At 40.9% G+C, this 21,261-nt stretch overlaps 3 protein-coding genes across 3 annotated transcripts in view; 2 read left to right on the forward strand and 1 right to left on the reverse strand.

Annotated features, from left to right (window-relative positions):
* Positions 1-603: 603 nt before the first annotated feature.
* cryba1a (crystallin, beta A1a) lies at positions 604-3,277 on the reverse strand. The gene is made up of 6 exons (XM_005720781.1): positions 3,100-3,277; positions 2,532-2,598; positions 2,254-2,372; positions 1,842-1,983; positions 1,374-1,516; positions 604-1,150 (listed from the first exon to the last, which is right to left on the reverse strand). Exons 2-6 carry the CDS (start codon positions 2,568-2,570, stop codon positions 1,003-1,005), a joined length of 591 nt encoding a protein of 196 aa, XP_005720838.1. The 5' UTR covers positions 2,571-2,598; positions 3,100-3,277; the 3' UTR covers positions 604-1,002.
* Positions 3,278-6,457: 3,180 nt separating this feature from the next.
* On the forward strand, positions 6,458-9,486 carry crybb1l3 (crystallin, beta B1, like 3). Its single transcript, XM_005720782.2, has 6 exons — positions 6,458-6,637; positions 7,592-7,665; positions 7,787-7,905; positions 7,995-8,127; positions 8,621-8,763; positions 9,079-9,486. The coding sequence occupies exons 2-6, from the start codon at positions 7,600-7,602 to the stop codon at positions 9,245-9,247; spliced, it is 630 nt and encodes a 209-aa protein (XP_005720839.2). The 5' UTR covers positions 6,458-6,637; positions 7,592-7,599; the 3' UTR covers positions 9,248-9,486.
* Positions 9,487-10,340: 854 nt separating this feature from the next.
* unc119a1 (unc-119 lipid binding chaperone a1) overlaps positions 10,341-21,261 on the forward strand; it is a 23,580-nt gene continuing 12,659 nt past the window's right edge. Inside the window, exon 1 of the mRNA XM_005720783.2 lies at positions 10,341-11,210. Coding sequence (XP_005720840.1) covers positions 11,087-11,210 — 124 coding nt within the window. The 5' untranslated portion in view covers positions 10,341-11,086. The remainder of the gene's footprint in view (positions 11,211-21,261) is intronic.

Consider the following 21,261-nt stretch of genomic DNA (forward strand, 5'->3'; position numbering starts at 1 on the left):
CACACCACATACAGACACACAAAAACCTTTACGGGTTGTTCGAGTTCTGGGTAATTTGAATTCTCCAAAGCCTCTCACATTATAAACCTTTTCTCGAATTTCAAATATAATTTGTAAATTTGTAGGTAGAAGTTTATTAAAGGCTTTGTATAAGATTATAGATGTATTGTAATTAAACAGATCCTGGAATTTAAGTAACTTTGCCTGAAGGAAGAGTTTGTGAGTATGATCTAGATAACCAGCCTTGTGAATAATACGCAGTGCTCGTTTCTGTACTGTGACTAATGGATTAGTTGTATTTTTATATGTGTTTCCCCACACTTCCACACAATATGTAAAATATGGAAGAACCAGGGTACCAAGGTATGTGATTGGGTGACTTGTACTAGAAAGCACTTGTGAGTGCTCAAATGGAGTAGAAAGGTGTTATGTAAGTATAAGTAAATTTTGCTTCTATTAAGGCGTAAAACAAAACATGACTACCAATATACCTACTATCCCTTATGTGCTCCCAGCTTCTTTTCACTGCAAATAGTCACAGTTAAACAGAGAAGCCTAAAGCAAAGCTCGCTGTTTTAAAATAAATCACAACTGAGCACACCAGAGGTTAGCAGCAGACTCTTTATTTAAGTTGCCTTCTTCTTTCTTTATTGAACACTGGCAGCACCACAGTTACCCACAAATATGAGGAGCAATGACTCTGAGTGACATCACCACCCTGCTGCTGCCTTGAGGCCTGTTTTTAGCGTCCTCCTTTTCTTTCCTCAGCGGGGCATCAGTCAGGAGCTTCTCTACAGTGGCCTGTTTTTAACTTTCTTTTATTCTTCTCATGTTTTCTCTTTATTTTCATTTGGCAACAGACAAGAAAAGTGTCGTAAACATCTCGATGATAAAGCACCAGAAGGTGCTGGAATGATTGGGTTAAGGGTGGAAGAGGAGGAGCAGGAGGGAAGATCTGGAGGAGGTAAAGAGCGAGAGGCTGGGAGAGGAGGCCGCGGGGTCTCATTGCTGGATTCGACGCAGCGACTGCACCTGGAAGGACTGAGCGTGGGAGCCCCACTCTCTGTAATGTTTGTACTCGCCACCGTGATGGTCACACTCCATGATGTACTGGTAACCACGGTAACCTGGAAACTGGTAGCACACCCAGCTGGTGGTGGAGGAGGAGGAGAGGGGAATTTGTGGTTTAGACAGCAAGTGAAATGAAATGCATTTAGAAAAATATACGTGAAGCTACAGGAGGAAAAGACAACAGTTAGATGCCAGTGGATAAGCCTGGAAGCCACTATCAGCTACAGTTTTCTTCACTTGTTCCAATTTTAACATGTGTGAAGCCTGTAAAGAGTAATACGAGTTCCGATGTCGAGACTTACGCGCCGCTCTGAACTTGCATAGATCCGATCTCGTTGTTGCCCCAGCCCATAGCCTGCAGGGAAGGATAGTCATCGTTTATCTCCCACTGGCGCCCCATGAAGTTCTCCTTCTCAAATAGCACCATCTTGGACTCCTTGTGATTCTGTGCGAGCATGAGTCAGCCAGAGAAAACAGACAAAAGAACACATGATGTTGGTGATAAGTGTAGTAATGAGGTAGCAACCTTCCAGGCATAAAAGAGTTGCATAATAATCATTAAAATTGTGTGAATTGGGCCCAAAATCTAATAATTTACAAGTTGCAAGTGCACTCCATTCTATTTTAGGCTGCACTCAGCACCTTTATTAGTCACTCTATTGAGCTTTACACACACATGAGACCATTTCATGAGACAAATACATTTTTTTTTTTACATTTTGTATAGATGGAGAAAAAGCAGAAGCTGCTGATTTAGGACAGAAACTCACAGCAGAGCAGATGGGGCGGAAAGACGTCATCCTCTCAATGTGGTAGGCGTTGCTGCCGCTCCATGACTCCCAGTAAGGGTACTCTCCCCTCTCCAAAACAAACTGCTGGCCACAGAAGCTGGAGTGCTCATATCCTGCCCAGCTGCCACGAACAAACAGAGAGACACATGAATGCATCGCTGGATCACAGGAACACAGACCAATTAGAAGACATCAGGCAAATGTTTTGTATATTTAAAAAAAAGCTTATAGTGAACTTTAAATAGTTATAAGTGAGGTCTATAAGTAATTTCAGATGTTATGTTTTGAGTTTAAATACTAACAGATCTTTCAGTATCTTTCCAATAAATGATAAATGTGTTTTAGGTCACACTCTGGTTTCGAGATTTTCTTTTCTCTGTGGGTGACTTACGCGCCACACTCCACCTTCAAGGATCGAACGTTGTCAACGCCACACTCCATGATGTTCTGGCAGGCTGAGGTAAACTCCAGACGCTTCCCCTGGAAGTTCTCCTGGTCATAAACTGTGATCTGGAGCGGACACAAATGCATACATGTAGCATGCACATGTTGCGCGCACACACTGATGTGTGCACAGATGCACACGTCACACATTTATCAGGCCAGGCTTGATATTTAAAAGCATTATCTGCTTTTGTTGTTGATCCATGACAAGGGCGTCAGACTCACTTTCCATGGTCCCAGTGGGTTAGGGTTGTTTAGAGCCATGCTACTTTGTGTTTCCGACTTGATATACCTTCAGAATGAAGAGCAGGGAGTGTTGCATTTATTAAACATACAGCTTATCATTCACACCACTTAAAACAATAACGAGCGTTTCTGCAGTTTTTATGCAAAATATAAGAGGATCTTACAGACTGTCATCATTTTATGTGTCATGTTGGTGTGTCTTTTTTTGAATTTGACCAAATTTTATAACAAAATTTACAAAGTTCATTAATTAGAATGTTTTTGACATATATAACAATACTGCCTTTGTCATACATGTTTGGGCTTGAAACAGTTAACTATGGGAAATTCTCCACACTTGATGAAACCACGTTCAGATGTAGACACAGTGCATACATGTCCTCCCTGTGTGTCGTCAGTACACCTTTGCATATGCATGTCTGCTCTCTGTCTTTACATTCATGTGACACAGCGAAATCCACAAAGAGGGAAAAAAAATGCAAAAATGTAAGTGACAATAGTCTGCACAAGGTTGTATAGGCTGAATGGACTGAGATAGAGGGCTTACCTGACCGGCCCCAAAGAATAGCTGTTCAGTGCTCACAGGGGGCTCCACAAAAACGATGTCCTGACCTCAGAGTAAACGGACCTATTTATACATGTTGGTGCTGAAAAGCAGCTGGGCCTGTGGGTCGGGGCAGGAGTCAGCACATTGCTGCTCCGTGCATTGTTCGACGCTGAGCTGCTGGGCTTTAGCTGCAGTAGGACTGGATGGAGGGCACGGTGCCCAATGCAGATAAGCACAAGTTCCAAATGGTCCATGACCGGTGGGCCGGACCAAGTCCTGGCACGGCCTAGTCTGATAACAGATAACAGATGTTCACAGTCCTGGCAGAGACTGCCCTGCAAATAGGAAAAGCACCACAAGTAGAATTAAGTTAGAAAGCAAAAAAATTGAAAAAAGATAGGCAAGCTTAGACTTTTCATCATTAAAGGTTTTTCAAAATCTAGGGGGACATAAAAATTTGTCTAATACAAAAGATAACTTGTCTCTTGTTTACTCACAAGGGCTTTCCAGAATGCGGTGTGCTCTGTCTCAGATTTGTACATCATGTCCGCTTCTACTGACCCCACGTCTCCGATCCCTTCACCTCTCCCCTCTCAAATCAATGTGCACGCATGCTCAGTCATGCAGGCAGACTGTCATGGACAGAGACAGACATGCAATGGCTTCATTCATGCACTCACACATGCATGCAGAGCTTACAAAGGACACACAGAGAGAAAACCATTTACACGGGAACAACTGACCTTCCAGTGTACACTCATCTTCTCCCTGCATATTGCTATTACTACTGTTAATAATAATAATAATAATAATAATAATAATAATAATAATAATAATAATGAAAAGGAGCCAAAAATTGCTTTGCACTAAAAAGTCAAAGGCTGTCTGTGAATAGGTGACATTTCACATGTTATTATTATGCACCCTAATATAATTTTGTCTTTAAGGCAGAAAAAATAAATAATAATTTCTGACTTAATTTCCTGCAAAGATATTCATACAGGCGGCATCAATTACACTCTTTTTGTGAAGATTAAAGCTTCACATCCTGCATATTGTGGGTCAGTGAGGAAAAACTAATGCTTTGAAGCAGAAAACCTGTTAGAGTTTTATCTAAGAAACTTTTGGTTTAGCATTTGAATAATTAACCACTTGATTAAACATGGACACTGTGAATTCTTTTTATTTTAAGTGAAGCTGTTGTGCTGATCTAACATTCAAGGCTGAAGAGCTAAACCATTGTGAAATTACTTTCTCAAATGTCAAAAAGATACAAGTACAGTGTTGAAATCAGTGTAACTCAAACTAAATGGAAAGAAATATGTCACCAATATAGAAAAGGCTTGGGATCACTGTCCTGTTGAATGACCAAGCTTCAGGGAAGTTTTATCTGTCTCACATTTGACTCTAGATCACTTTGATATACAGATGAGTTCATGGTTGACTCAGTGACTGCAAGATGCTCAGGTCCTGTGAGGGCAAAACAACCCCAAATCATCGCTCATCCACCACAGTGCTGGACAGTTGGTATGAAGTGTTTGTGCTGATAAGGTGTGGGGGATTGTCTCCAAACATGGTGCTGAGCATTACGGCCAAACTTCTTCATTTTGGTCTCTATTGACAGGAAATTGATCCAGAGGTTTTGTGGTTTGTTTTCTCCTGGTAGCCATACTGGTTCAGTCCTTTTCTGATAGTACTGTCATGAACTTTAACATTTAACATGCTAACTGAGGCCTTTAGTGTCTGAGATTTAACTCGTGGATTTTTCACAGTTACTCTGAGCATTGCACAGTCTAGTACAAATTTGGCAGGACGTCTATTTCTTGGGAGATTTGCAACAATCTTGAATGTTTTCTTCATTTGAGTCGTTTTTCTTTCCTTCTTTTTTTCCTTACTGCAGAATGACTCATTTCTAATTCTTTGAAAATAGCCTTAATTTCACATTTATGGGCAGCAACAATTGCTTTAAGATCATTGTTGATGTATTTCCTCCTTGGCATTGTGTTAGCACACACCTGAATACTACAGACCAGCAAACTGCTAAAAGTCCCACTTTTAGAGAGTTGCTCACACTTGCTGTAGTTGTTTCACTACAGCGAAATTGATTTGCAGTATGTCCATACAAACAAACAAACAAACAAACAAACAAACAAACAACCAACACATCACATACACACACAAAAATAATATAATATAATATAAGCCTGAGAAAACAGCCAGTATCAGGTCTGAGTTTTGTCAGTGTATGTTTCCATGTTCCACTTTCAAGGTTCATGCCTGATGTCGGTGTATTCAGTTTTGCTTCCCCTGTCTCGTCTTGTCAATTACTCCCAGCTGTGTTCCCCACCTGTTTGTAATCTCCCTGTGTTCTTCTGCGTGTATTTAAGTTGTGTTTACTCGTGTACCAGTTGCTGGTCTGTCTGTGTATCCACCGTGTGTTCACCCTGCTGTCCACCTTGATATGCCTCTGCTCACCCTTTGTCATGTTTGTGTTCATGTTTGATACTTTAGTTTCTTACACTTTAGGTTATCTTTAGTTCCGTTCTGCCATTTTTCACCTTGTGTTTTATTTTTACAACAAACCTCCTTCGCACCTCCACAAGTGCCTGTGCTTGGATCCTCCTTTATTTTCTCCACACGGCTCATCCCATTCGCCGTGACACTGCTAAGGACTAGATTATGTTTTCATTGTGTCCAGATACATAAAACCTTAAAATTGAAAGAGAGAGTGCACTTGCTTTTACCATGACTGTAAAAGAAAATGACACCGTGTTTTTATTTTAATATAGCAAACAAAAATACATTTAATGTTTCTGGTCTTTTGGTCATTTCACAAGTCATGTCAAGAAGCTGCCACTGCAAGTCTGCTGCTGTGCATGTAGAAAATAAAGCGTCTGTGTGATACAATCATGGATGCATGTCTATCTGCATGACTATAGCCTGTCGACCACCCAAATGTTCCAAAGAGTGTCCGTTTGCCTGCCTATACAAAAGCTACTGCAGTCAGCATATTAGAGATGTGGGGCTCAAAAGCTTAGACTGCATGCACGAAGCATCAAAAAAAAGAGAAAAAATGAAAGTGAAAGCCAAAAAATATATATCACAGAGCAAGAAGTGAAAATGAAATGAAAGACAGAAAAGAAAAAACATGAAGAAAAGAAAAAGCTTTTTAAAAGAAAGTCATGAAGAGAAGTGACAGCTTCACACACACAGGACAAACACCTAAGTGTGCGCGTGTGTGTGTGTGTGTGTGTGTGTGTGTGTGTGTGTGTGCAGACTTTCTGCTGATGGCAGTGACTGTCCCTGGTCCCCCACAATGGTCCAGGACAACAAAAGGAGCAGCTGAGTCATCATGACTTGTCCACGGATTAGCAGCGTGCCCTTTGACCCCACATTGTGAGCCAGCTCACAGCCAATGAGAAGCCGGAATCCTGCCTCTGTAGACTTGGCTTGGATGTGAATGTATATATATATCCCCTCTCATAAGGTCGGCGTCCATCACTTTCTCTAAAGGTCGGCCATTCCTTCAATTGTAACTGTAAGTTTTTCCTCTTTCTAACTTTTAAAGAACTGCTAGACTCGTTATTTGGAAATGTTGTGTTTGTTTTCCTGTCTACTGACACCTTGGACTCAAAGAACCAACTAGAGACTGCCTCTTCTCTTAAACCTTAACTCTGGCCTGAACAGGAGGAATATTGACACAGAATGCAGTTTACGTGTTCATTTGTCACCCTGAAGTTAACATGAATGAGAAAGATAAGAGACTGCGCCCAATGCTTTTGTCCTTAAAAAGCCGCTCAGGCCACTATTGACAGATTTATGGATGATCATTGAATGTTCTTGCAGTCCTGGAATATTTACACAGTAAATACAACTTTACGGTCAAAATCTGATAAAGTGAGTTATTATAACTAAGTTAAGCATTAAAAACTGATCAGCCTTAGATTTATGTTCACATAATAACGATGTGTCCAAAATGCTTGAATATAAAGACACCCATAGTTTATTTTTTTTATTTTATAATGAGCTCAATCATTTTCAGAACGGATTTTTTTTTTATCCTTAATGAGCAGCTTGACTCTACTTAAATCCTGTTTTTGTTGTTGAACTGGTGTGGCTGAAGTTCTCACCTTGACCCCAACTGTGATGTCACTGCTGGATGTGCCAGAAGAAAAACTGACTTCAAATTATGTGTTTCAGTTTGCTTTGTGTTGACTCGTTTTATAGACTGCAAAAGTAAAACAAGCTATATCTGAAAACAGCCATTGGATAACTCTGAGAAAAACCTACTTTTAAATGAATAAGCATCAAGAATCTATCCAGCGAATCTTTAGAAAAAGAAAAGAATAGTAATCTTTGATTTTAAATGACCACTATTTTAATTTAATTGCCGTGCTGGAGTTTATGCCATGTTCCAGCAGTCGAGTGGAAGTAATTATCCTCTTCAGGATCTCTAAAAACAGCTGACTGACTTCATGCTTCTTCCCTCTAGAGCTGATCATGTCTCACTCAGGTGCTCAAGGCAGCATAGGCAGCCACTCTGCCATTGGGCTGCGCAATCACAAGGTACTACTACGGTTTTCTTTTTAACATGAAGAGCCCTAAAAAAAACATGAAAACAAGTAATTATGTATCTAAAGTACTGTACTTGAGAAACTAATGCTTTCAGTGTGTTTTTGCTTTCCAGATATACCTCTATGAATACGAGAACTTCCAGGGACGTAGAATGGACCTGTTTGGAGAGTCCCGTAACCTGTGCGAGAAGGGCATGGAGAGAATCGGCTCCATCCGGGTAGAGATCGGACCGTAAGTCACTGACCCCGTGTTAGACACACTGTGAGTGACAGCACACTTTAGGTTGCCCCTTTTCCTTATCTGTTTGTCCGCCTCTCCAGCTGGGTCGGGTATGAGCAGCAGAACATGACCGGTGAGATGTTCATACTGGAGAAAGGAGAGTACCCCCGCTGGGACACCTGGTCCAACAGCTACAGGTGCGACCGCATCATGTCAATCAGACCTCTCCGGATGGTAAGTTGTGGTGGACATTTTTCAGCCTGTCAATTTTTGGTTTAGTTTCTGGTGTCCGCCTCACGTTGCAGCTCGTGTCCATCTATTCTTTCTTTTGTCTTTTGCTGGCTCAAAGGAAATTTTTTTTTTTTGGTGTGAGGGGAGGGGTTCACAGTTGTAGTTATAGGTGTATTTATAGTCTTCTTCCATTTTTGGATGAAAGGATTCATTAGATGTCTTTTTTTGCAGCTGTTTCAATTTCAACTATAAAAAACCCCCAAACAACAAAAAGTATTCACTGTTGTTTTTCAAGGATTTGATTTTATCTTCTAAAACATTTATATTACACAACCATTGTGTATTTATGCATACATCATTTATCCTCAGTAATCATAATAATGCTTTGGTTATGTTTTTTTTGTTTGTGTTTGTTTTGTTTAGTTTTGTTTGTTAATCTAGAATAGAAATATGAACATTTACACAATCTGCGACAAACAATGTATTTCTCCAACAGGACCCGCAGGACCACAAGATCTGCCTGTATGAATGTGCAAATTTTGAGGGTCGTAAGATGGAAGTGTGCGACGAGGATATTCCAAGTTTGTGGTCTTACGGCTTCCAGGATCGTGTTGCCAGCATTCAGGTCACCGGTGGAACGTAAGCCATTTCTAGTTATCTTTTTTGGCTAATTCGACTCAGGCTCAGTGGCAACTCCCCACTTGGTTTGAGCTCTCTGTTTAGGGCGTGTTTTTTGTGGTGATCGAGGGGTACTGTTCACCCTGACTGGAGGGGGATTGGGCCATAACTGGTAGACTTGACCTCACTGAAGGCCATGAAAACAGATGTAAAATACGAAGCACTGGGAGGTGTTGTCTTATACAGAAAATACCTTTGTCATTTGCATAGCAACGTAGCTGAAAACTGAAAGCTAAAGCATTGTAGTTAACCTCTGTTTCTGTCTTCTTCACATAGCTGGGTGGGTTACCAGTACCCTGGCTACCGTGGCTACCAATATATGCTTGAAATGGGTCCTTTCAAGCACTGGAATGAGTGGGGAGCCCACCACCCCCAGATCCAGTCCATCCGCCGCGTGAGAGACATGCAGACGCACCGCAGGGGCTGCTTCGAAATGACCGCATAGAGGAGTCCAGTTGACTAAAAAGGAGGGAATAGCAAGGGTGAAGTCATGCTGCTAAAAACATCCCCTGGAGATCCTTCAGCAGCCACATGGCCACACCAGCTAACAGCATTTTAATATTGTTTCCTGGTAGGATTTGGAAGTATGTGGCGGGGTGAACGATTCTGAATGGGATGAAAATTTCTTATTGTCACAGACTCTCAGAGTAACTGTAACACAGGTTTAAAAAAAAACAATAGCAAAGCTCTCTGTCTACAGACCTCATGGAAAGATTATATGATTTATCTGAACGGGGGATTAAAGGGGATTAGTGGATTTAATGGTTTGTGTTTATTAGTTTGTTTCAATGCTATTTTTCCAATCATACCTGCAACTCTTTGATTTTATTTTTATTTACTCGATGATGTATTTCAAGCTGAAATGATGTCACTAAGCCTGTTCATCACGGAGCTCTCCTTCTCCTGGGATCCATAGTCTAGTCTAGAATAAAGGTACACATATCATATCTGCTTACAAAGTACTACCATGGACAGCTCTCAACCCAACACATGGCCTGCAGTTATTTCTCCAGGCAGAGGGAGGCACCATATCCTCATCACAAAGCAACAGACTCAGAGACTGGACGGCAATGCTGGTTAATCATTAAAATAGACTTAAAAGGAAGAAGAAGAAAAAAGAGCAGTGCAGAGCTGTGGGTTTGCTGATGTGAATATCTTTTGGCTGGCCTGTTTCACCTCACTGATGGGGCTGTCCAGAAGGTTTGCATTTTAAATGTTCTCAGGGATGCTGGCATCTGGAAAGCAACTTTCCAATGGAAAAAATAAAAGAACTGTACCTGAAAACAAGTCTCACTGGGCCTACTTTCTTTTCCCTCTTGTTGTTTTTTTTTCTTTTCTTCAGATGTTGCTGATGTTCGATGCTGCTCAGACTGGCTATGAAACAGCAGTCTGAAGTGCCTTGCTTTGTCATTCAGTTCGCTCTTTTGATTTTCCAGCCTGGAACTCAAGTTTCTTGTTTCTGGTTCACTCTCAACACATTCACTGGACCCTACCTGCTGGCACACAAGCTTCAGACAGATGTGATCTTCAAAGCAGACAGTGTCAAAGCACAATCTAGACCATATGGTTTAAATAGTTCTGTGACTATACCGTGACATTATTTGGTTTGCCGGTCGCTCTGCATTTCTATCTTGATGACTCTCTTCAGCTGTGCAGTTCCAAGCCTCAGCACCGATTATATTTCGGAGGCTAAATACCTGTCCTAAAAAACAAAACAAAAACAGACAGCCTTGCGTTGTGTAGCTTGCACATTCGAGCTCCGCCGTGCACTTTAGCACCACTGTCTCTTTCCACACAGCGGTGCAGTAAACGCACCATCCACAATACGATTTCCAGCGGTTATTCCTGACCCCCACTAACTTCCACGCGGGAGGTGCCAGAGCTCATCTCGGAGGTGCGAAACTGTTATTGAGCGAAAAGCCAACCGCGCACGCACCGGCAGCGCATGACGAGGCGCGCAGACGGACAGCCACGCATCGCCGGTCGCTTTAAAGCCGCAGGATTTGGATTAAATAGCTGCGAGAGAGCCGATGAGGCTTGGAGGAGGAGGGAAGGAGGGAGGGAGCCGAGAGCTGATTTTTATCTTTTACCGGATCGAGAAGGGGAGGAGGCTCGGAGAATGAGTTATTCTTGTAACAGAGCAGAGCCTATTTGCTGTACGGCGTATTAGCCATCGCGTAACTAAAGGCGCAAGTAAATCGGCTCCTGCGGCGACGACGCCGAGAACATCAGAAAGCCTCAGTTCCTGCCAGGTCGCGCTCCGAACAACCCTCTCCTGTCGGACATGAAAGTGCAGCAAGGCTGCAACTCATCAGACATGGGCATCCCGGTTACAACCGAAGAAGAATTGCGCAAACACACCGTAATAACGCCCGAGGATGTGCTCGGGCTACAGAAGATCACCAAGAGTGAGTAACCCGCCGCAACTCGCACGATACGGAGGGATGAGTTCAGCCTTACTGTTAGATGGGATTAGTGCAGACCCATGTGCTCCTTCCTTGTTTGCGGTGTCTTTTTTTGTAAATGTGCTTTCCTTGTTGACAGATACCATGGACAGCGACTCTGACATAACCTCCGAGTGTTATAGCTTAAAAAAAAGATTAACCACTTGTAATCAGTGTGCGTTTCAGTCAGTGTGCAGTTGTAGATTAGATGTCTCGTCCAATTGCAGTTGTATTTGCCGTGCAAAGTTTGACTGATACTACTAATGCATCAGTGTGTGTGTGTGTGTGTGTGTGTGTGTGTGTGTGTGTGTGTGTGTGTGAATGCTTCCAGTTGTTTTGTTTTGTTTGTACCTCTGTGTTTGACTGTGTGGGCACTGAAAGAGACAGCAGGTGAGTGTAGGTGCTTCTAATGTGCGCCTCTCAACTCCCACTGCAGGGGAGGGGGGCCTGAGTGATGCTTACTACTCCCTCACCTCAAGATACCTGTGGCTCTGAGGTAACAGGTGGCCGGAGAGATGATCCACTGATTATAGCTCCTCTCAGACAGTTGTTACAAAAGCAAGACAGTGATACCATTAACTTGTTGTTTGTCATATATAACTGACACTTTCCACATTATGTAATGGAAGCAGGGAGGCCACAGAGGCTCTCCCCAGCACCAGGCCTGCTTTCCCAACACTTTAATAAACTTGTGCTGGAGAAGGGGAACAGTGAAAGCCTCTCTCACGTGTCTTCTTCTCACAAGGATGTTTCACGCAGGTGCTTTTAGTCCATCTATTGCATCTCTGTGGTGATCAAGGATGCACTATTATGAAACTGTACAATTTGTGGAGGTGGCTTGTGTGAAAACTTACAGTATAGTAACACTACTCGAGGCCTGCGACAGTTAGTGTGAGCAAAGAAATGTGATTAGCTGATTTTACTTTAGTTTTTTTGAGCCTCATCTTAACAATTTTAGGAGCAAATGTGACCAAACTGTTACTAATGACTGGAATATCCATATGCAGTATTAAAAGACTGTGTGTGATGAAGCACTAAATCACACCCCAACTCAATGAGAAAAAAAGATGCTAATCTAAACATTAGAGTTAAGATTTCCCAACTATTATCATGCAACAAGAAGGGATTTCAACAAGTGACTGATCTTTCGACAAAGTGAAAAGGCAAACAAATCAAATTTTTTTGCCTTTATTTTTATTTATTCAGTTCGGTTTAAGTCAAGCTCTCATTCTTTTCTCAAACAGTCACATGGATTTTCATCTAGTAACCCCTCAGAAGAGGAGAGGCAGTGCTCGGCCTGCATCAGCCTGATAATTCCTAAATCACTCGTGATGGTGCGGTAATCTCCGCTCTCCACTGACATGTAATCTGGATTATGTCAGAATGGCTGTAACAGCATTCTGCAGTGGAGCCATACACCTCAGGTAATTAATGACCCTGGAGACTAGGAATAAGCTTACAAATGTGCTTGCCACTCATTCATTTATTGAGCTGCACCCTGTTATAGACACGCGGTGTGGCTGTATTCCTCGATGGTAAAAGATGACTTTTTCAACCTGTCGTCAAGCCCTATTTCACACCGAGGTGTCCAAAAGTGGTTCCAAGTCCTCACCATTTAACAAAACACACACACATACACATATCCCACAGATAAGCACAGTTTCATATAATTTGGGCTATTGTTTTCTGCTGCAAGGGAAAGAAAATCTTTTCGAGAAAAGGCGTCTGCAGAAAATACCGCAGCCTGCTGTGTAAATGACTTCTCCTTTTGTGCTTTTGGGAAGCAAATGCCACCATTTTGGGGCAGCCCATCTCCAGTCTGTCATGGTGGTTCAGTGCTGATAAGCAAGGCACAGCGCCTCATTGTCACACAGGCAGAACGGAGAAGCAATATAATCCAGGCAGATGAGAAACAGTGCTGTGACATAAAAAATCAGTTCACTGTTTGCATTACAGATGATTTATGATATGGCTGCAGACGGACATACTGTAAGCAGACTTACTGCTGACACTAAATTAATGTTGCGCTTCCATCCATCCATCTTCATCCGCTTTATCCGAGGCCGGGTCGCGGGGGCAGCAGCCTAAGCAAAGAGGCCCAGACCTCCCTCTCCCCAGCCACCTCCTCCAGCTTATCCGGGGGAATACCAAGGCGTTCCCAGGCCAGCCGAGAGATATAATCTCTCCAGCGTGTCCTGGGTCTGCCCCGGGGCCTCCTGCTGACACTAAATTAATGTTGCACTTGTAATCCTGTAACCTTATATCAAGAATTACTGGACAAGAGCGGTGTGAAATATGTTATTCTTGGTTATAATCAAACACAGATTTCTGAAAAAACGGGAGACTTAAATTTAAAATATTTGATCCTGTTACAGACATTTCTGGAAACATTCTATGTTTATTTAATTCTCTATTGTAGCCACTTTCCTGTCATCCACCATGTCTAACTATGTCTCCATGTAAGTGCACTTGAGTGCCACAGAAAGGCAGTCAGGATTTCAGGCAAATTGTGCCTCTTGCTGAAAATGCATTTAAATTTCCAGCTGACAATTTAAAACATACAGTCCACAGTGAGATTACAGCTACTTGAGAGATCCAGATCCCTGAAATACTGCTGTTAGCAGGTGGATTCAGACAGAAACGACCCTTTGTTGGAACGCTATGGGAAGGGTTGTGACTGTGGGTGTGTTTGGTTTATGATATCAGTGTGCAGCAGTGGATGCATTCACTGTTGCACACCAAAACCATAAAAATACTGAATCAGTCATTCATTACACCTCAGTTGTTTAAACAAATTAGCTGATTTGAAATGGTCTCTGTCAAAAGTGCTCATCCTCCACACCTGCACTGAATTAACTGTATTTAACGTTTACCTTTCCTTATATTCTGCTGTTGATACAACCAATATACATAGCCAAACTTTCAAACACTGAGGTCATGATCAAAGATGGACTTACTGGTTTTGTTCTTCAGCCTGTTGTTGCACTGTACCTGATATGGATGAAAGAATGGAGTGCTAATTTATTAGCTAATGCTAGTTAGCGCAGTTAGCTGCAATCATGAACTGACAGCTACAATGCAATGACACCCATACAGGCTAATCAGTGCTAATTTGAATAAATGAACATAATGGTGGATACACTTCATGGATTTGCTTCATGGATTTGCTTGGATGACAGAGCAACCAAACAAATCCAACATAAATGCTCCAAAAGACACAAATACAGTAAAGAGGTTCAGTTTAATGACTGTTCGATGCTAGATGAGGCTGTAGGTGGTCTGGCGAGGAAGGAGCGGCTAGCAGGTCCAGCGGGCATGTGGTGTGGAGGTTTGCCGGACAACTTGGAGGCCAGTCAGTTAGACAGACTAACAGATCTTTATTTGGCTTTAACAGAACAAGACCAGACAAGCCAGGTCTCCACAGCTCTACCCTATTTGTACCTTAATGAGAATAAATACGTATTATTTTCTCTTAGTTTTTAGGTACAACTATAAAGCTGAAAACCAGGCCAAAGAGACTTCAAAGCTATCGCCACAGTGATTTTAAATTAGAAACATAAAATGGTAGAAACAAAGGCTTCAAACCTGATTGTCCATCACTGTTTTCATTACCTGTTGAAGATCAGGCTTTGGGTACTGGGCTGGGGTCAGCAAACATTCAGATTTAACATCATCCTGGGTTCTTCACTAGCTTTGCATTAGCATGTTGTCTCTGCAGGTGCTTGTGAAGCAGTATAATGCATTTGTTTCTGTCTTGGATGCAGTTTGCACTTTACCTTCTCTCTCTTGCCCTTCTGGGAACTAAAAATAAAAGTAATGTCCGCTGTATACTGCGCTGCTATTTTCCTCCTGCTACACATGAACTTTAAAAACTTTATCCAAGCGGCACGCAGATAAATGAAGACCTTTTGTAATGACACAATTGCAGCTAGTGTAATTACTGAATTTAGTACAGTATTGCATTACATTATTGCATTGCTGTAAGCTTTTAGACTTTGTAACCTGTTGGAGTCAGTCTTGAGCAGCACACAGAGGAAGTGAAGATTTAGCCACTTACATGCTGGCTTTAGTTTTCAGAGACCAGAGACAGTCCAGTCAGACCCTTCTAACACAAGCTTTTAGAGTCCATGTTGTGTTGGCAGGTTAGCTATCAAAGCCATGACTTCGATCACATTTTATGGTGCTTAAGTTTCTGTTTTATTTTCATAGAGAAATCATAATGTACCAAAATTCTTCTTAACAACCATGACATCCACAAAACAGCTGGAGCAGACAACCAGATTACAGCACAACTTTTAGAACTGTTTCTTAAATATGATCAAACAGCAATCATTTAACAAAATTTTTGCTGGGTACTTACATTCATCATGTTACCTGGTAATGTGAAACTGTCCAGACTGCTTATGCAATTCAAAAATGCCTCAGCCCAGATCTGAACCCAAGCTCTTTTTGGCTGTGAGGTAACAGTACTAATCACCATGCTGCTCTTAAAACCACAATGTCCGTTATGAATAGAATGACCACTAGATTTTACCACTTTTCAAGGTGACAGCTATCTTTAGTTGAGACAAAAGCACACATGCACGCAGTAGAAGTTTAGTTTGTGTTGACTTTTTTGCTTTCGATGTTGTTTCATTCATGTCCTAATTAGCCTGAAAAAGGAGATTGGTCAGTTTAAATCAGTTCGTCTGTGCAGGTTTGAACATGGTAATCGCACTCGGTTGCAGACCAAAACAACCGCACCAAGACCACCTCCTCCAAAGAGTCTCAGTCTCCAGAGCGGTTCGTTTATGGTGTGAACATGATCCCACCCTGATACTACTACTGTGTACTATAGATGAGCACAGGTCCAGAATACAGAACCTTCTTCCTGTATTTACTTTTGTAGTTCCCGCCCCAGACACATCTGGCCAATGAGCGGAATGAACATTCTCACGTGGTTAGTTTGCTACAAGTTTGCAAAGTAGCTTTGGACCAAAGTAAGCAAACTATAGGTTTGAAAACACCCTTAGAGAGCTTTCATCCAGCTGTACCTGTTGTAATGGTCTCGTGAAGGATGGGTGTAAAGTTTGGAACCTGACACTTCCCTTTTTCCAAAATACAGCCAGGTTTAAAAAAAAGTTATCTTCAGTGTAAAAAATGACACCTTCATGGGAAGAGAGGAGCATGACCACACTAGATGCTTTCTTAGACTGTAGGTCTTTTTACGCAAAGGATCACTTGTGTGTAATTTAGAATTATCCAGATGATTTACTCAAAGCGATCTTGCTCCTTTTACATTAATGGGCAATCAATTATTTGGCCTTAATAAGTCTGGGACACAGAGCAGCGCTTTATCTACATCGGGCGGGATTTCCACTCTGTGATGTGTGCCAGCACAATGGATACAGTTTTAATTAAAATTGATTGGTGCAGCCGGTTCTTAATCTCCCATGCACAGCTGTCGCAAGGTTATTCTTTCGGAGCGATCTGAAGCGCAGAGAGATGGCTTTTGAATCCACATCAGTCACCGGCACGGTCTCGTGAGGTGTCCCTCACATGAGTTTAGGCCTAATTTTTGCTTAAGCAATTGGATTATGGTAAACGTGCACTTGTGAGACGGCCATCACCCTGTATCGGGTCTAACATGGTTACTGATCAATAACCTATGACTCTGTGCTTACTGGCTGGTGCTGGTATTTGTGTTAAGTCATATAATCAATTCTGATTGCTTGTGGATGACAAACCGTGAGAGCTGAAATAGAAAAATTACCACAGGTCAGGGTTTGGTGCTGAATAATTTTAGTTGTGTATGCGAAGATGCCACCAGAACCCTCGTAGTGTAATAAACCTTTAGTTTTACTTGAAGATGAATTTAGACTCCCCAGCATAGCTAAGCTAAATGACAATCATCAGTGGAGCATCTGAATAAGTAATTGGAAAATATTCTGCTTATTCAGTAACATTAATATTCTTTCATGCCCCTTACAAATTGCAATCAGCAGTCTAGAAAATTTACTGTGGCTTCAAGAGACTAAACATATGCTTGTAGCCATTCATGCTGGATCTCTGCTCATTTTCTCCTCCTGATAGGAAGAATTTTCTGAAAGAGCTACATCAGATTAAAAATGGGTGATCCTAAACAGGATGTAGTCAACTTTACTCTCTGCTTTTCTGCTGAGCTGGACGTCCTTAACAGATGAAACCTTCTTTCATCTGTTCCCTTTAGGGCTCGCCACAGAGGTGCGTGTCCTCCTTCATCCACAAACTTCTTCTGTGGTCTTCCTTTTTTTCTCCTCCATCTTTAACATTCGTTGTCCAATACTAGTAAAAAAATGGGCGTTTTCTTCTTTTTACACCATCACTAAAATAGGACACTGCACTACTTTCAACACAATCACATTAATATCAACAACAAGAGCTTTTAACTTTTAAACTGAAGAAGTTACTGTCCTTTTGATACACTCATTTCTAATTTTATCCATCCTGGTTGATCCCAATGAAAATCTTCACATCTTCAGCTCAGCCTCCTGTCTTGTTGTCAGTGCCTCCATCTCCAAACCATACAACAACACACAGCTGAAACCAGATATTCACATACACTTAAAAAAAAAACACAAAAGCATTTTTTTCTTTACCATCAACAATCGAATGAGAGTAAACTTTTTTGTTTTAGATCAATAAATATTAACATATTTCCTGTATTTGTGAAATGTCAAAATAAAAAGAGAGAAAATTGTTATGTATTTTTTACTTTCATCAAAGCCAGAAGTATACATACACTAAGTTTATTGTGTCTTTAAAGAAAATGAAAACTCCAGATGATTCCATTCTGAGCTTGAGAAGTTCCTGATAGGTTAATTGAGTCCATTTGAGTTGGTGGCACATCTGTGGATGCATATAAAGGCATACCCCAATCACAGAGCCTTTCTTTGACATCATGGGAAAACAGGTCCACAAGTGTGGCTCATCTTTAGGTGCAATTTCCAGATGCCTGAAGGTCCAACGTTCATCTGTTAAGATACTGTATATAAAAAGCATGGGAACGTACAACCAATCATCTGGAAGGAGACGGATTCTGAGTCCAAGAGAGGAATGTTTCTTTGATGCGAAATGTGCGAATCACCTCCAGGACAACAGCAAAAGACCTTGTGAAGATGCTGGCTGAAACTGATACGTCAGTGTCACTATCCATAACAAAACAAGTGCCGTAATACCAAAAGCTGAACGGTTACTCTGGGAGGATAAAAGCCATTACTTCAAAACCACCATTAAAAAAGCCAGACTACAGTTTGTAACTGCACATGGGGACAAAAATCGTAATTTCTTGAGACATGTCCTCTGGTCTGACGAATCAAAATTGAACTGTTCGGCCGTAATGATGAAAAAGGGGGAAGCTTCGAAGCCTCAAAACACCATCCCAACTGTGAAGTATGGAGGTGGCAGCATCATGTTGTGGGGCTGTTTTGCTGCAGAAGGGACTGGTGCACTTCACAAAATAGAGGGCATCATGAGAAAAGAAAATTATGTGGACATATTAAAGCAACATCTGAAGACATCAGCCAGGAATTTAAAGCTTGGGTCTTCCAAATGGACAATGACCCCAAGCACTACCTCCAAATTAGTTACAAAGTGCCTTAAGGACAACAAAGTCAAGGTATTGGAGTGGCCATCATAAAGCTCAATCCCATAGAAAATTTGTGGGTGGCACTGAAAAGGCGAGTGCGAGCAAGAAGGCCTACAAACCTGTACCAGTTACACCAGTTCTGTCAAGAGGAGTGGGATGAGATTCCAGCAAGCTATTGTAGAAAGCTTGTGGAAGGATACCAAAAACGTTTGACCAAGTGAAACAGTTTCAGGGCAAACCAAACACAAAGGAAGTATATGTATACTTCTGAGTTTGATGAAAGTAATAAAATAAAATACATAACAATTTTCTCTTTCTTTAATCAGACATTTCATAAATACAACAAATACGTTAATATTTATTGATCTAAAACAAGACCTGGTTTCATCTTTGAGGGTAAAGAAAATGTTTTTGTGTTTTTTTAAGTGTATGTAAATATCTGGTTTCATTTGCAGCAGGCCTCACTACCATCTTGTAAATCTTCTTCAACTAAAGGAAAAATAAAAGTATTTACATTAAAGTAGTGTTAAATTTACACACTGTGTATATTGGGAGAAACTAGAGCCCCACAGTGCTGATTTATGCAGGCTATTTGTTAGATGTTTGCTGTGCTGAACTTCACTTTTTACCTATTATAACGAAAGAATTTCCCAGCTTTGAGATAAAATAAATAAATAAATTTTTTCTAATGTTATCTTAACGGAGGGACACGGCTTGTTACATATAAATTAACCTACAGTAACATTGCTAACAGGTTTAAATAGTTAAAATCTTTCACCACATGTATTTACTCTGCAGTAGACTAGTTATAGTGATTATTTGGTACTCTGACGTTGCATTTCTTTTTCAGTGTTACCAAGATTTTGTTGCATTCATGAAATTCGAGACCTAAAATAACTAAAAGCGTTTAGTTTGCTTATGTTTTATTATCAACAAAACAGAACAATTTTAAAGAAAAACAAACCGTATAGACCCACTTTAAAACAGAGTTAAGCCATTATGAGTTCTTCCCATGCTTGTGCTAAGGAATTAAATTATAAGTAATGATAATAAGTTTGAGAAACAGATAAAAGTATTTGCTGAAATATAGGAAAATAGTAAAAGACACATTTCAAATTAATTCTGACAGAAGTCCAGCCACAGGTAAAGTATACCAGCAGCATCGGAGATTAAAGCAAACAAATCTGACCATCTCTGTTAAGTTTCTTATGACACTTTTATTTTCAGTTCATAGCTAAGGACACTAAAACAGGACGTGTATAGATGTGCATCCATGCTAGCCACTGATACGGAGGTCTAGAGAATTTAAGAGGATCATTTTCTTAATCTAGTTTTCTTATCAGAGCCAAAGGGGGCCACTGGAGACAGGTGGAAGGGCCACATATGGATCCAAAGCCACAGGTTGGAGGCCCATACTATAAGAGTTCAAATATTCATATCAGTGTGCTGCTGACTCTGCTGCTTTAAGCAGTCTCTATCTATTTGCAAGGTGATGCAGTTTTACAAGTTACAATAAAAACATCAGTATTTTTTAAATATGTTTTTATATTTTGAGCTGTTTTGTTCTGCAGTTTTTGATTTGAGCTATTTTATGCACTTTTTAAAATGGATGATGTCCATGAAGAGAGGTGGAGTGTGTGTGTTTACTACCAGGCAGAGGTTATATCATACTCCATACTGAAATGGTTCCACCTGAAGAACAGATGACCTACATTCAGTATACATGTGTGCACTACCCTACAAATCAAACCTGCTGATCTTTGAGGATCTTTGCCTGCTATCAGCTGAAACACTCAGTTTATTTAAATGCAGGTTGAAGACTCACCTATTCTTAGCTGCATTTGAATAAAGCATCAAATCCACACTTTTAAGCTTAAATTTCAAAACTTACATTTTAACTACAGATTTTATCTACTGTTTTTTTAATCAATTTTAAATCATGCTTTTTATTTGTTTTTGTTTTTTAATGTCTCTGTAAAGCACTTTGAATCACCTTGTTGTTGAATTATGCTATATAAATAAACTTGCCTTTTATTCTCTGAAGGCTAGTTTAGGTATAAAAGCTACTCTCAGCTGTTCTGTTGCCACAAGGGGTCGTTCCATTGGGTCGCACCGCATGTTTGCTCTGCATTGGCAGAGTTTTATGCCAGATTCCCTTCCTGAGGCAACCCCAGAAGGGATTTGTGCCTCCAGCTGGAACCAAACCAGCATGCTTGCAATTGCCAAGCAAATGTTTTAACCACTGCACCATAGCTAGGCATAAAGGGTGGAAAAGGAAAACAGCTGGCAGAGGTAACAACAATCACTCCTTGTAGTAAGCTAGGTGAATGCTATCATCTGTTTTCACTCCAACATCTTAAAAAGAAAACAAAGGGGAAAAAAATTCTCAAATTTTCATTGCTTTGTGTG

The sequence above is a fragment of the Pundamilia nyererei genome, unplaced genomic scaffold (assembly GCF_000239375.1).
Source record: "Pundamilia nyererei isolate P.nyererei 1_Seehausen unplaced genomic scaffold, PunNye1.0 scaffold00003, whole genome shotgun sequence".
Classification (NCBI taxonomy): Eukaryota; Metazoa; Chordata; class Actinopteri; order Cichliformes; family Cichlidae; genus Pundamilia; species Pundamilia nyererei.

Coding starts and splice junctions, on each gene's coding strand:
- cryba1a (XM_005720781.1), bottom strand. CDS start 2,570: ATGGCTCTAAACAACCCTAACCCACTGGGACCATGGAAA. Junction 2,373..2,531: donor ACCCACTGGGACCATGGAAA/GTGAGTCTGACG, acceptor TGTCCGCTCCAG/ATCACAGTTTATGACCAGGA. Junction 1,151..1,373: donor ATGCAAGTTCAGAGCGGCGC/GTAAGTCTCGAC, acceptor CTCCACCACCAG/CTGGGTGTGCTACCAGTTTC.
- crybb1l3 (XM_005720782.2), top strand. CDS start 7,600: ATGTCTCACTCAGGTGCTCAAGGCAGCATAGGCAGCCACTCTGCCATT. Junction 7,666..7,786: donor TTGGGCTGCGCAATCACAAG/GTACTACTACGG, acceptor TTTGCTTTCCAG/ATATACCTCTATGAATACGA. Junction 7,906..7,994: donor ATCCGGGTAGAGATCGGACC/GTAAGTCACTGA, acceptor CCGCCTCTCCAG/CTGGGTCGGGTATGAGCAGC.